Genomic DNA, 16,164 nt, shown 5'->3' with positions numbered 1-16,164 from the left:
AGTTGACCAACATACAAACTTAGAGAAAGAAAGAACACATTGCTGAAGACTGTACATGACACCACTGCTAAATATAAATTAAAGATCCTATTAGGTAATGGAGATTGTTGTAGAAATATAGTATCTAGTGAAGTACTTAGCAAGTGTGTGGCAAAACATTTGGCAACAGCATCATTCTGTGGCTAAAGGCTATTGCAAAAATTTATTTTTCAGTTCTCTGTGGTTGATTCTGTAATTTCTTGTTTAGCCAATCCTTCTTAATAATTTTGTTTTTAATTTAAACTTTTGTTTACTGTTAACTGATTCTCCCTGAATTTCCTTTGAGCTCTCCTAGTTTCCATGTTGAGACTTACCTGCTGTGTTTTATGCCAGTTTACAACACAATTTAAATTTCCTTTGTCTGTAGGATACATGTTGATGTAGATAACACCTTCAATCTTGCTGTTTAACTATATTTTTTTCCTTTGTCTTCCTGCTTCCTGTGGTGTGAGAAACAATGGGAAAGGGAACTTAGTGGCATGGTAAGTTGGTGAACTAGTCTTTCACCACTGAAGATTTAATTCTAGGATTCAGACACAATTAAATATAAACATCTCATCTCTTAACCTACGTTGGAGAAAGATGCTCCTGAAGATTTGGATGTTGCAGGTGAACAGTTTGAAATACAGGAAAACTGGTCTATCTAGACAGACTTTGGGTCTTGCGGGTTGAGAGATATTGTTAATCGTAGCTTGTGCCAATGGCAGGGCTCTCTTAATTGGTTGGAAGCTTTTCACCAGTTACAATTCAAACTTTTGTCTTCCCTACTTCCTTGTCTTATCCATTTGGTGTGTAAACTATTGAAGAGAGATTGACTGTGGGATTTTTAAACGCTGAATGGCTGTGATTTCAATTGTGGATGTGAATACCGCAGCTAGTATGTTGATGTCCTGTGTACTCAAGTTACTATGGGGTGTATTTATGCTAATACCCCTTTTTGTCATTGATTGTCACAAGATTGATTTGTAATTTAGACTTTTCTGGCAAGAGGTTTGTGGATTGTTCATGGAAGAACAGTTTTGTTAAGTGATTTTTGTAACAAGCTTGGCCATTTCGGTGTTGTAGCCATGCTCAGCTTTATACTCTGGATTTTGTATACATTATCCATTTTAATTCCACTTCTTCATGTGAATATGAAGTCTTACTGTTTTCACTTTTAGCTCCTTAACTCCTTGGTTTCTTCACTGTAGTCTGAATTATATCTGATTTCCTTTCAATTTATTGTGTTCAGGTAAGTTATTAATCTTAGGTTTTTTAATAGAGTTTCTGATCCAACTCACTACACTTCTGGGTAGAATTTTAGTAGGTGAACTTTGGGCTAAAGTGAATGCCATTTAACATGTAGGTTGCTTTCTCACTTACTTTAAAATATCTGAATTTTTTTTTCTAGTGCATTCCCTTTTGGCCTGAAAATGATGCCAACAAACTGCTTGTTAGAGTTGAAAATTCTGATCTCCCCCCAAAGAAGATAAATTTTGATAAGCAAGAAAACTGTCTGCTACTGCATTTGGACAACAAGGTAAATGATTGCCTTTAGAAATTAGGTGAAACAATCAAAATAACTGTTTCTTTTCCATTCTCAAAGCTTTCTGTCTTTCCATGCAATCAAGTATTGCAGAACCTTATCTGGGGAAAAGACTATGTATATGCAAGTGTATTATTCTCATTCTCATGCTTTCTGTTTCCTGTGTGTACACACAGATATAAGTAGGTGTTTTAAGCGCTTCTCAGCGAAGCAGACCTATAGAAGCTGAAACGGAGATTGTTTTGCTAGTGTTCTCTAGCTGAGGCTGAGAAATATTTATGTTAGTTCTAAAGTAACATGAAGTTACTTCGAAAAGTAACTTGACTCCACTCTTTACTGCTATGTTGCATATAGTCTCATCTAAGCAGTAGGTTTCAAGTATATGAGTGTTTCTAATAGTAGAATGTTTACAAGCACATTAATGTGTACGAATGGTTCAAGAAGGTTCCTCTACTACCAGCCTAAATTTTGACAGTACAAAACTCCTCCATAGTTTTGATTACTAAGTGCAATGCCTGTTACCTAGTAGTTAGATCAGGGAAATATTTTAAAGGTATGTTAAAACCGGTGTTTTGTTTGACAGCTTGGTGGTTTCATCTTATGAGAGTAGAAGTTTTCCAAAGTACTTAAATTACATTTGCTTCACTAGAAATTCATTTTGTTGTTACTTATTTTATAATTTTTACACCTGATAGCTTGGAGGAATTACAGTGGATGTTAACCTGACTGAACATTCTACAGTGATCACCTTTTCTAATTACCATGATGGTGCAGCTCCATTTCTGTTGATAAACCATACTAAAGAGGAAATTATTGAGTATGGACAAAGGTATGTAAGAAGAGTTTTAGTGTGGGTGTCTGCATGGAGATATATGATATTTTATGTATTGTAAGCATGCCTATTTCTTAAGAAACCTATTTCTTAAGAAATGTCTGTCTAATTTTCTCAGAGTACCCAAAAATCTCTTGTTTTATAAACTGAAGAAAATTAATTGTTAACAGAGCAGTGTTATATAGTGCTAGGTGCCTGTTCCTACAAGTAAAGAAGCTGTTTGGTGAGCTAAAGAAGCTCTCTGGTCTCTTCTAATGTTAATTTTGTGGTTTTGTCCTCTATATTTGTTTACATTCCTGGTGGGGGCAAAGGTTGTGCTTGGCTTTTCTGGAGCTGTGCAGGTGCAGACTGTGCAGAGTAAGTAACAAATGAGTTGTAAATGTAATTAGATTTGAAACCTTTACTGTTCTATCATACTTAGTTGAGATCTAGCTGAAAGAATGGGTTAAAAAGTTATGGGAGAGATGGAGTGGACTGAAAAATAGGTAGGTAGTTACATAAATTTTGTCAAGCCAAAACTAAGGTTATTTTAATAAGAATTAATTATCTGCAATCAGTGAAAATTTGGTTTTGCACCTGCATGCAGCTATACTGGTTCTGTTCTCAAGCTGGAATGTCTTTGTAATGCTTTTCTACTGTAAGCAGATACTGTGAAGTGCTGAGAAGTGTAAGCATATCTACAGCATTCTTTAGCTGTTTCTTTTTAAAAGCCAAACAGTCTTTACATTTTAACCTCTCAATCAGTTGGAGCAGTTTTGTTTAAAGATTTTTACTTGAAAAGTGGAAGAACTGCTAGTCAAATTAAGCTTGCAGCTGTATATTCGTGTTTGAAAAATACAGTCAATTGATTGCTTTAGTTTTCATCTGTAAAGATTAGTAATTTTTATTTTTTTAGCTGCCTTGTGGGCATCCCCAGTGTAAATTTAATAAGTGTATGGAATGTAATATGTAACTTGTGTAATGAACTATCGAGAACAGAATAGAATTATTTCAAATAGAATAAAATATTTCAGTTGGAAGGTATCTACAATGATCATCTAGTCCAACTGCCTGACCAACTCAGGTCTGACGAAAAGTTAAAGCACGTTACGGGCATTGTCCAAATGTGTCTTAAACACTTGACAGACATGGGGCATCAACCAACTCTCTAGGAAGCCTGTTCCAGTGTTTGATCACCCTCTCGGTGAGAAATGCTTCCTAACATCTAGTCTAAACCTTCTGGCACAGCTTTAAACCATTCCCACTCATTCTGTTGCTGGATCCCAGCAAGAAAAGATCAGTACCTCCCTCTCCACTTCCCCTCTGGGGGTAGGCTCCTTTCAGAAAGCTGTAGAAGACAAGTCTGCCAGTTTTTAACTGTATGTGAGGGGGAAGTTGAAAATCTGTTTGTCTGAAAATACCCACTGTATCCAGATACTAAACACTGCACTTTTTTCCCTTCAGCAAATCATAGAGGGGAAACCTTTCCTAAACAATGGATTTGGAACACACTGTTCTCTGGGACTATTAATGTTAGGCAGCACAAATAATGAATTTTCTCTTAGCTTTTAAGCTCTACTGGCTCAGGTTTTTTTTTTCTACTTAATGTTTCCCTGTTTATCACAAGTGAGAAGGAAAATGATTATTTAAAATCTACTGTGTATACTTTATTTCTAAAGTATACATATCATGGTCGATTGACCTTGGCTTGGACACCAGGTGCCACCAAGCTGCTCTATCACTTGCCTCCTCAGCTGGACAGGGGAGAGAAAATATAACGAAAGGCTCATGGGTTGAGGTAAGGACAGGGAGATCACTCACCAATTACCATCACAGTCAAAACAGACTCAACTTGGGGAAAATTAACTTAATTTATTACCAATCAAATTGGAGTAGGATAATGAATCTTAAAACACCTTCCCCTCACCCCTGTCATCTTCCTGGGCTTTCTCTACCTCCTCACCACCAGTGGCACAGGGAGACGGGGAATGGTGGTTGCAGTCAGTTCATCACATTGTTTCTACTGCTCCTTCCTCTACCCCTGCTCCAGCATGTGGTTCCTCCCGCAGGAGTCAGTACTCCGCAAACTTCTCCAACATGGGTTCCTTCCACAGGCTGCAGTTCTTCACAAACTGCTCCAGCATGGGCTGCCCATGGGGTCACAGCCTTCTTCGGGCATCCAGCTGCTCCACTGTGGTCATCCATGGGCTGCAGGGGGACAACCTGTTTCACCATGGTCTTCACCAGGGGCTGCCGGGGAATCGCTGCTGCCACGCCTGGAGCACCTCTTCCCCCTCCATCTTCACTGACGTGGGTGTCTGCAGGGCTGTTTCTCTCACCTTCTCACTCCGGCTGCAATTGTGCAGTTGCACGGCAACTTGTTCCCCTTCTTAAATGCATTATCCCAGAGGCACTACCAGTGTCACTGATGGGCTCAGCCTTGGCCAGCAGTGGGTCCATCTTGGATCTGTCTGGCATTGGCTCTTGGACATGCGGGAAACTTCTGGCATCTTCTCACAGAATTCACCCCTGTAAGCCCCTCCGCTACCAAAACCTTGCCATGCAAACCCAATATATGTATCTATTTTGAATTACAAATACTGGTTTTATTATTGTGCTGAGAGTGGTTTTGTGCATGTTTTTTCAGGCACAGTGTTGTTTTAAGTTTTTTTTTCATTATTTGAAAAAATAATTAAAGTGTTCCTGTTGAAATGCTAGAATGCAAAAGTGATTGACACAAAACACTCATTGGTATTTTGGTTTAATATTACTTTGTTCTAGCTCCCTCAGTGAACTGGAAGACTGTCTTCAGCCAAATAAGGCAGTACTATATACTTGGGCGGACCCAGCAGGATCTAGAAAATTGAAATGGAAATGTGGAAATAGAACTGAGGAAATTACCCCAAAAGAGGTACCTTTGTCATCTAAATCTCCTTTTAATGCCATCTGATTTATTATCCTGTTCATCAGTGTATGTATGGAATTCCATATGTAATGAATATGATCAACAATCTCATATATGAGGTTCAAACATGGAATAGTAACAACTCTGTGTTTCCTGGAGCTTGTACCAATAAGCATTGAATTCAGTTCAAAAGCATGTGTGAGAGAGAGACTGTAGTAAAACTTCATAATTGAAAGTTTTATTATTTTTCCGTACCTTTAAAAAATATCTTCTATTGTTGTTAGTGTTGCTAAGACATTTGCATCTGCTTGTGGAGTGAAATGATGAATAGAGTTGTAAACACTTTTCCTCTGTTGTAGGACAAAATGGAAATACTCAGCCTGGATTGTAGAAAAGCAGTCTATTTAGTGTCATTTTTTGAAGGTTTGCAGCGTATTGTCCTGATCACTGAAGATCAGAATGTTTTTAAACTGACGTATGAAAGTGTAAAAGCAGAACTAGCAGAACAAGAAATTGTTCTGTCTTTGCAAGATGTTGGAATTTCGTTGGTTAATAATTATACAAAGCAGGAGGTGTCCTACATTGGAATTACAAGGTAACTTATTTTATGTGCAGCAGTCTAAAATGTTCAACTTCAGGTACTTTCACTCACTGAAGTTCATTTTGGGGTGTGATGGATAGGAAGAAGAGGTCTGGATAAGAGTATTTAGAACCAAATCATTATGTTTTCCTGTTGTAAAGCGAAATGTTTCACCGTGTTTTATATTACTGCACATGCTTTCTGTATTTGGATGTACATGTTTTTGCACCACATAATTGTAACTCTGCGTCGCAAACTTCCCAATGCATTGAATAGAAGTATTTCCTGTCCATGTAGTTTGGGGAGTGATAATAGAGTTTTGAGGAAAAGGCAGTCTGTATTTGATGGAGAAACAAGTTTCACCATGCCAGTAAACCAAAATTACCATCTATTGATTTAGACAGAAAGAGTGAAGAAACTACCAAAAATAAGAGGCAGTTCAGGAGGCATTTCATCTTGACTTGAAGTTCTCAATTTCTAGTAAATTCAGCTGTGCCAAAATACATACAGGAGTATAAGCAGAAAACTACATTGAGATTGTAGAGTAATGGAGGGCAGTACTGTTGCAAATGAGCTTCCTGATTAAGTTTCTTAATTCTTACATAGAATCATAGAAGCATTAAGGTTGGAAAAGACCTCTAAGATCATCATGCCCATCTTCATTGAAGTGGGGAGTTATACAGAGTTGCTGTTAACTTTTCTTTTTTGCATTGTATTGGAGAGACTGGCTTCCACTTAGTACCAGGAAGGCAGTGGAGATTTGGGTCACTTTTATTTTACTGTAGTAGTGCTTTATGATATGGTTTCTCATTCCATAGTTGTAACATATAAAACATCATACTATGGTAGGTAAAACTTGTTTTGAAATAGCTAATGCTTCTCTCTTGGCCCTTTGTTTTGTTTTCAAAGTTCTGATGTGGTTTGGGAGACAAAACCCAAGAAGAAATCAAGATGGAGACCAATGAGTGTTAAGCAGACTGATAAATTAGAACAAGAATTCAAAGATTACAGTGAGCTAACTCCTTCAGAAAATAAGATTATTGAGTTGGAATCAAATGTTTTGGTAATACTGATAGTTCTCTAATTCTAATGTTTACATGTATACACAGGAAAAAGATAATGTATCCATTTTGCTACCTTTGAAGAAGCTTCCAGTGACAATTGAGATCATTTGATTTACCTAATCAATTTGAAAACCCTTCTTATGTCTAGAAAAAAATCCCTGGAAAAAAAATCCATAAACATTTGAAAGCTTGCTATAGACTTTTTGTTGTTAGCCTCTAACTTTGAAATTGAAGTGTAACGTTTCTGCAGGGCATGGGCCTAAATATGCATAAAGCTACAGGAAAGAAGCTTTGCATTTGGTTTCTATATCAGGGAGGTGGGCAGGGTGTTAGTTTTGGTTGGTTCATTTGTTTGGTTTAGCACTTGTATTTTTCAAGTATCTTGTATTTTTCAAGTGCCTTATTGTGGGATAATTCAGCTGTGTCAGTCAACCACATACATACGAAAAAATAATTCCAGAAATTATTCTGGAATGGAGAAGCACATTATGCTCCAAATGCTGCTGTCCTTGTCTGTAGATAAATTCTAGATACTCATTAGAATTGTGTTGTAGGTAAGTGAACATGGTATACGTACATGAACCAGTTTTATCTCAGTCATAGACCATTATATTATATTACTCTGCCTTTCCTCTAGAAAGCCGTGTATGAAATGCTAGTAATCCCCCAAATAATGCAGTATTTCATAGTTTTACTTTACCAAAAAAATCTGATTGTTTTAAAGTTGTGGTATCTGACTTAAAAGCTGCAAAACTTCTACTGCTAAGCTATCTTTAGAATGAACTGTGTAAATTTTGAAGTATAGTATAAAAAGCTGTCTTTTGAAACATATAGCATAACAAATTTTCTTTAATAATACAATAGGTATGTTTAACTCCTAATGGAATGAACATGAAAATTCAACAACCAAACGAGATTCCTATCAGAAGAAATTATTTGCCAGCTTTAAAAGTAGAATACAGCTCATCTGCACATCAGAAGTCTTTCAGAATTCAAATTTACAGGATACAGGTGAGTCCTGTCAAAAAACAGTGAGTTACTTATTAAGAAAGAGCAACTTTTGTGGAGACTGGGATTTATTTTTAGCAGTTTGGATTTGTCTTGGTTTTAATTTATTTATATGCATTGGCTTTTACATCATTGCTTCTCAGTCTTTGGAAATACTACTTAAATGCTCTGGAAAAAACCCCAGACAACTATGATGGCTCAGGAAAAACATATACCATTCATCTTCCATGCTTTTTCTTGTGGCTTTTCTTTACAACCAGCAAAAAAATAGGTACAATTTGTTGTCTTGCATATGATCAAGTTTTTAAAAACAAATCCTTTGCAAAAATTCTCTGAACTGTTTATTACCTCCAATTTAGAGAAGCTTTTCTAGACTATTTTGATTGGATGATTTAATTTTGAAAATACAGATATTCTGAACCACAATAGCAGCTTTCTTTTCTGCTTTTGAATTGGTGGAATGCTACAAGTAATGTTCATAGTTCCTGTGTTTGTCCTGATTTTAAAATATTACACTATTGAAAAGCTAACATGCTGCACCTTGTCCTGTCCTTACCCCTATTAGATACAAAACCAGATTCCTGGAGCCATATTTCCCTTTGTGTTCTATCCTATCAAACCTCCAAAGTCCATCACCTTGGATTCAGGTTTGTTGTGCTAGTTTAATGTAATTCTTCGAAAATGACAAGATAAGTACTTGCTTGTACTGAAGTTAACCATGTCACTTCATCAGGTGAAGTCTGTATAAGCTTACTGACTACAGATAACACAAATACTAATGTTAGAGATAGGGAAGCAGTTTTCTCTACAAAGATGTACAGAAAACCATTTAAACAGTTAACAGTCAGAAGAAAACAAAATTTCTTTCATCCATTGATATCACACCTTTTAAGCCCGTCTTTTAGACACACTAATTCAGTGATCTTAATGTGAAAGTACATTTGGATCAAGCTTAAAATGGGCTTTTGGCAGTTGCATTCAGACCACAATTAAAACTTAATGCTCACTGATACAGGAGAAGAGTTGCCTGCTGAAAATACGAAAAGATCAAATTGTTGCTTATCTTCGTGGTAGTGAATCTGTTGCACCATTTCTGTATTACTTGCATTTTGAGTTCTGGGGCAGTGAGGATTCACTTTTCATCTTTGTTCAATCGATTTTTTTCCCTACTGCCCCAAATAAATTGTTTATCTTAATCATGTTGTTTATTTTTTTCTTTGCTTGTATGCAATAGATGACCTAGTGACCTATCTGAAATAATCTTAACTCATAAGAAAACAAATGTGCCAGTCTATACTCAAAATTGCTATGTGAGGCACCATTTACAAGGTCTGTAGATGGCAGATTATATTTTGCCTGTTTTGAATGTAGTCTTCTGACTTCTCCACTGCTTGGAGCATAGAGCTCAATGGCAGTATACTATGTGATGAACTGCAGTCTTCCATTAACACGTTCAGGGCAAAGTCACTTGCAAGACCAGAGTAATCTCAGGGGGGATTCTGGATTGAGACAAATACTGCTTGTAATTTTGTGCAGAAGCTGTCAGGTGTTCATTCTAAATATGACCAGTTTTAAACTAGAATGCATAAATCTGCAGAGTTGTTGGTTTTGTTTATATATTTTTCTCAGCTGTTGGAAAAATCTTATTCCATGACTAGGGAAATTATATAAGTCTAAGATTATATCAATATTTATTTGCTTTTAAATGAACATGGTACATTTTCAGAGATCAGTGAAATAGAAATTTGATGTTCCATTTTATACTTGTCTTCCTTTCTGTTCCTGCTCTTTTCCCTGACTTAGTTTTTTGCCAGTCATTTCCATTATGTAATCCTACTTTACAGGATTGAGAAAATCCTGAACATATATGACATTTTCATATTAAAAATACAAAAGGTATGTATATCACAAAAATCTATGCTGATCTCTTTTTATTTTATAACTTGATAGCACCAAAACCATTTACTGATGTCAGTATTGTCATGAGAACTGCAGGACATTCACAAATATCTCATATTAAGTAAGTATTCTGACATGTTCCATCTCTTTTGCTACTGATTATGTATAATCAAGCTTTAAAATTAAAGTTATTATAGGGGCAAACATAATGCAACATAATTTTACACCAACTCTTTCTTGGAACGATCAGAGCACTAAGAGACATGAAAGCTCAGCCCCCTTTATCCACATAAATGCAGAGTAAAGCAAAGATTTTTTTTAAGTGTGTTTTAATGCAGATTGTTAGTCTTTTTTAATTTAGAAAAAAATGTGTGTTTAATGGTGCTATATACAGTGTATAATGCTGTTATTTGATTAAAATAGTTCTAGTTACAGGAAATTTATTTATCTTAATTATGGGAAGCTTTCTTTTCACCAGTAATGGTGAATCCTTAAAAAAGAAGTACCTGAAGTCAATACATAAGTGGCCTAAATTCCCTAGATTAAGTTTTATGTGTTACACATTTTTGTAAAACACCTTAATAATTGTCTTTTGTTTCATGTATAGGTACTTTAAGGTCCTGATTCAAGAGATGGATCTCAGATTAGATCTTGGCTTCCTGTATGCACTGGTTGAATTCTTCACACAGACTGATGTGCCGAGTGACCAAGAGGTGGAAACTTTTTGTTTAAAGATGAATAGATTTTAAATTTGTAATTATTCAACTTGCATTTAAAAAAAGAAAAACAGCTTGGTCTCCTGTGTCCATAACACCGGTTAATAGCTGTATCTGGGACTAGTATGATGCTGTGAGGTTTTTAAGAGTTACTGTTGCCCAAAGCTAACAGTAAACTTTTTCCTTTATCCTCATCTTGCATGCTATGCAAAGAAGGCTTCAAAACCTTCTGAAAAGAATGAAACTAATGCTGTTGTAGACTCTTTGGTCTTACTGATGCCTGAGGGATGAGTTAATTAAGAACCCAAGACAGGAAGGAAGTGAAAATAATACTCTTTTCCTTAATGTAGCTCATTTAAAAAAAAATAAAAAATCTAGGAAAATCTTGGCCAGGAGATCACTGAAACTTATCTGCCCATGAGAGCAAAAGAATATAAATGGAATGGAGAGAGAGGTTCATTAGAAAGTGAAAGTGTCTTCAGTAATTTCATGGAAAATAAAAATTGGAAGATGATGTAGTTGACATGTTGATACCAAGTGGAGAGGAGAGGACAGTGGGAGGGAACTGAATTACTGTACGAACAGTAGAAATAGAATATAATAATACGAAGTGGAAGGTAGTCTGTTTGGGAAATAATAACGAAAAATTCAGTTACTACCATAAAGCAACAGAGGAGACAGAGTTTCTTGGATTTGCAAAAGAAAACCAAAACGTTGTTAAGGTGTATAGATACAGATAGATAGTGCAGTTTTGATGTGTGTTGGGCATGCTGTTCTTGTTAGAGAGTATTGAAATTGAATGTCAATACAAAATGAGCTGGTAATAAATTGTTTAGCAGAAAGTGTATGGGTTTTGTCTACATCTCAAAAAAATGCTACTAGTGAAAAATGAACCAGAAATTTTGTTTGAAAAATGAACCATATCTTTATTTGCACTAAAGATCTGCCTGGATGAGTAGAGCAAAAAGGTCTTTTATGATGGGGCATTAAAAGGTATTGTCTTACTGTGGCAAGTGGGAGGTATGCTAGAAAGGCAACTTGCTTTGCTTTTATTTCCCTGTATCTGCCCATCAGAGGTTAAAAAAGTAGTACTGCTCAGGGATTATACTAGAAGAAAAAAGCTTTAAAAATTGCTCCAGTCTAAATATAAACTGAAAATTGGAAGGAATTATGGAACAATAAGAGAATTAAGTTCTGGAATAATATTTCAAGCAAGACAGGAATCTTGTTAACATTTTGTAAACAGAATACATTGCTGTAGGACTTGTCTGCTATGGGTCGTAGTTCAGTAGATATTTTTATCTAAGTAAATTTTCTACTCTTGCCTGGTATAATATCTTAGATATACCCTCAGTTTCTTACTTTTGTTTCGTAAGCATATGGAGTTCTTTGGTTTGAATTTTAAAAAGAAGATTCTGATTTTCGTGGGTTTTTTATAGCTTGTTTTCTGTCCTGTGATAAAGGAAAAATAAATGTACTCTCCGGTTCAGAGAATGCTTATGTCGCTAACTTGAGTTTGGAGTTATCAGGCATGAAGATCTAGTTGATTCTTCCTAGTCCTGTCTTTCTTTCCTGCTGCTGTAAATTGAAGCCTGTGCGTTCTTTGCAGAGCTGTAGTGCACCAGAATTTTGGAAAGACTCACAAAACACATTAATTGCTTATTGACTTAGGAACTCATGTCTCTTGGTGGTAATGTAAGCTTTGAGTAAAATTTTAACTGAAAGAATGGGATCCTCTCTGGTGAGAGGCACCATTCACTAAATCAAGGCCTAAGCATGTATTTCTGTATAGTCTTTTCTTATTATATTATAAACTCTTGAAGCAAAACTGAGTACTGTAATTTTTTTTAAAGGGTGGATGAGTACAGTTTTGTTAAACATCACAACCTTAATTACACATCTTTAAAAATACAAGTAGCAGTCTAATTTTGACTTACAAAATGTAAGGAAATTTGAAGGGTTCCTTAAGTCAGATATTTAATATGTTAAAGTTACACATAAAATTACAAAAACATTAATAACTTTACTTTAGAGTTGTTTCAGATATGCCACTGTATTTTCATATGTGGGAATTAGGTAGTCTAAACTAGTGGTTCCCAGCCATGTGCTAGGGCATACAGTCTGTTACATCTCTTGATACCAGTGTACCTGTAAATTCTAGATTATTGTAGTAGTTTGAAGAATTATGTTAATTTTCAAGGCATGGTTGTAGCAAAAAAAAATACATTGTATTTTGTTCTCTGTTTCCCCTCCCAGTGGAAAGATTAATGATTTGAGACCAGCGTTGTGGGCTGAATCACTGAATCCAGAGATTAGAGGAGGCCCTCTTCTGCACTTTCATTTTTAGTGTAATTGCAAGGCATAATTTTAGGATTTGATCCTTACTTAATATGTAATGCCTTGACTGTTTTGCTTGTTTAAATAGCAAGGTGGTACCTAGGTTTAGTGTTCTGAAAGGTCCTCTGACATTATTTTCAGTTACAGCTTCATTTTCTTTGACTGGTTAAGTCTTTGACTATAACTTTATAATTGTTATTATTTAAAAAATCTTTTTTTTTTTTATACTTGGCTGATTCTTCAAAAACTGTTGTAAAGGAACTCTCTCTTTTGAAGGAGAAAAGGGTTAGCTGGAGGTCTTCTCAGAGTTTGTAAAAGTCTCGTTTCTATATAACAGAAAATAGACTTTGGTCTAGGTTTTTTTGTGTTTAAAAACCTATGCACTATATTATGTGTTCATATATATGCCCTTTGTTTGACCCAGGCAAAAATTGTCCAAACTTGACTTAAAAATATTTGCTATTTGAACTTTCATAAAAATAGATTGGGTTGGGGGGTTTGGGGTAGGGTTTTTTTGTTTTTATTACTATTAAATAGACATATGTTGGATTGTCTTTTTATATGTGTATTTCCTCCTCTTCATACAAAAAGGCAGCAAACAAACTAATTAATAAAGTCCTCTAAAATGTTGACTCTTTAAATAAAAAATAAGATCAGGAGAGTATAAGTAGTATTAGGCAACGTATTGCATCTTGGTGACAAATGATGGTAGTTTTATATACTCTTAAGTTTTAAAGAAATTTTTTTTTAAATGCATTCACAGCTGGAACTTTTCAAAAAGGATGTTGAATCTCTTCAAGAAGAACTGATGAGTGTGTCGTCAATGGATACGTCACAAATCAGCTTGTATGAATACTTTCATATCTCTCCAATTAAGGTATACCTTTTTCACATTACAGCCTGTGTTTGCTTTTTAACTGAAGAACTTTTATCTCCTGCAGGACAGTAAGTGCTTGAAATGACGAAACATAGAGGTGATCAAATGTAGAATAAAAATGTCCTGGAAAGGTGCTTTCCTTGTTACCACTACCTTCTGTGGGGTTTACATTAATATTTATTAAATATTTATATAAACAGTTGATTATTTCATTCATATACATTACTTTATTCATACACAGTAATTCTTTTTATTATTCAAGAGATTCTTGCAAATGCCATAGTTTGTGTGCAGACAGTGTGTTGTGCATTGGGGCATGAGGTCATTTCTGAAAAACATACACAGCCAGCATTACTGTGCAATGACATTTTTTGCTTGTTCTGATCTTCGGGATAGAGTTAATTTTCTTCCTAATAGCTGGTATAGTGATGTGTTTTGAATTTAGTATGAGAATAATGTTGATAAATACACTGATAGTTTAGTTGTTGCTAAGTAGTGGTTACATTAGTCAAGGACTTTGTGGGTTCTCATGCCCTGCCGGCTGTGCCAGCTGGGAGGGGACACAGCTGGGACAGCTGACCCAAATGGCCAAAGGGGTATGCCATGCTATACCATACGACGTCATGCTCGATATATAAACTGGGGGGAATTGACCAGGGGCACTGTGGCTTGGAAACTGGCTGGGCATTGGTCAGCGGGCGGTGAGCAATTGTATTGTGCATCCCTTACTTTGTATATTCTTTTACTATTTTTTTTCTCTTTTCCCTTGCTGTCCTATTTAATTTGTTTTTATCTCAACCCCACTGGAGGTGGGGGGAGTGAGTGAGCGGCTGCATGGTACTTGGCTGCTAGCTGGGGTTAAACCACAACACTTCTTTATCATTACTCACTGGAAAATCAGTTTTGTTTTTTGACTCCTGTAAATTCTACTTTTGGCTACTTCCCCATGCCCGTAAACATGCAGGTACAGCTGTTGAATAGTATGTGCATACTTAATGGAAACAGCAGCCTGTTTGCAAATCTAACTCTCATTCATTTTTACCTTACTGGTCTTTGTTTTTTGATTATTGCATAGTTGACATTGTTAATGCCGTGATGGTACTTTGTAGGCTCTGTAACAGTTCCTAATGAGAAAATCTCCCCTCTATCCCATGGGAAATAGATCAAAGAACAGTTTGAGACTCACTTCTTTACAGTATCTCACATGTTAGAATTGGTCTGCTACTAGAACTGGTAATTCCAGGAAATGCTTGGCTAGCTTTATGTAAGCAGCTTAGCCTAACTCATTCCAAGTATATTTAGTAGCTGTTCCCGTGTATCTTTAAGAACATCTTAGATGTTCATAGGTATGTTTCTAGTTGTTTTATTACAAAAACTGCTCAGGGCTTGACAAAAGTAAAATGCCCTTTACGTGTCAAGATACCAAAGTGAACAACTTGTAAGAAAGTAAACAACAGCTTATTTTTGAATGTATTCTGTCATATTTGACAAGAAAAATTACATGGAGGAGATAAGATGGAATAAAAGGGCGTCCAGTTCTAATAAAAGATTAGTCTTCAACAGTTATGAAGTCAATATAGAGCTGTGAATTAAGTGACAATGATTCTGCAAGACGAGCTATGTGTCTTTGAAACGAGCTATAGTAAAGCTCTGTTAAACCATAAATTAATAAATGGAATATGGTGGTGTCTTCAGAGAATTGGAAACAGGTATAACTTCTCATTTGATTTTGAAAACTGCTGAATACACTTGTGTATTATAGAGCCCTTTGAGCAATTTTCCTGAATGTTTGTATGTTTTGAGATTGTCACTTTCATTTCTGCGCAGGTGGGGTTTTCCTTGTATACATCTTCCAGTGTTTATTTAGCACCTGTAAAACTTATGTTAGTAATTATTTGTTTTCACGCTTTTGTTTCTCATTCTTGCTTGGACACCATGCTATGTTATCATTGTCAGTCTGCTTTGATTTTTGGGTATTAGTTGTAGAAACAAAATGTTTTGGAAGCAAGCTAATAGCCTAACTTATAGCTACAAGATTCTGGAGACCTTATCTGAAAACATGAGTAAGCAATTTCAAGTTTTTGTTTTCTTACAGGTAGTACCAGTTATTCAGCTTGACTTTAAATGCCAGTGTTTTTTAATTGACCTACATGGTATATTTGTGTTCTCTGTTATGGAGTCAGTCTGACTTCAGTCGAGATTAGAAATGTCTTATCTCAATTTTCAAATAATCTAAAGTATTGTAAAGATAGAAATATAATACTTCTAATAACCAACTGTGTTATTTCCCAATCTCATTTTTATTCTTTAGTTACACTTAAGCTTTTCACTCAGTACGGGTGGAGAAGATAGTAACAAAGAAGAAAGAAAGAATGAATTGATACCACTTCAATCTTTAAATCT

The 16,164-nt window shown here is 35.6% G+C and overlaps 1 protein-coding gene across 1 annotated transcript in view; it reads left to right on the top strand.

The window, feature by feature from the left end:
- LOC104626016 (vacuolar protein sorting-associated protein 13A-like) overlaps positions 1-16,164 on the top strand; it is a gene marked incomplete at its 5' end in the record, with an annotated part of 61,223 nt that overhangs the window by 25,345 nt on the left and 19,714 nt on the right. Inside the window, 11 exon segments of the mRNA XM_010293825.1 lie at positions 1,430-1,558; positions 2,260-2,393; positions 5,157-5,286; positions 5,640-5,875; positions 6,770-6,923; positions 7,789-7,935; positions 8,498-8,579; positions 9,883-9,952; positions 10,439-10,544; positions 13,648-13,761; positions 16,073-16,164. The exon segment at positions 16,073-16,164 is cut by the window's right edge and continues 22 nt beyond it. Of these exon segments, the coding sequence (XP_010292127.1) occupies positions 1,430-1,558; positions 2,260-2,393; positions 5,157-5,286; positions 5,640-5,875; positions 6,770-6,923; positions 7,789-7,935; positions 8,498-8,579; positions 9,883-9,952; positions 10,439-10,544; positions 13,648-13,761; positions 16,073-16,164 (1,394 nt within the window).

The sequence above is a fragment of the Phaethon lepturus genome, unplaced genomic scaffold (assembly GCF_000687285.1).
Source record: "Phaethon lepturus isolate BGI_N335 unplaced genomic scaffold, ASM68728v1 scaffold1379, whole genome shotgun sequence".
NCBI classification, from domain to species: Eukaryota; Metazoa; Chordata; class Aves; order Phaethontiformes; family Phaethontidae; genus Phaethon; species Phaethon lepturus.
The sequence above is the reverse complement of the archived record's forward strand: the minus strand, read 5'-3'. Positions and strand labels throughout refer to the sequence as shown.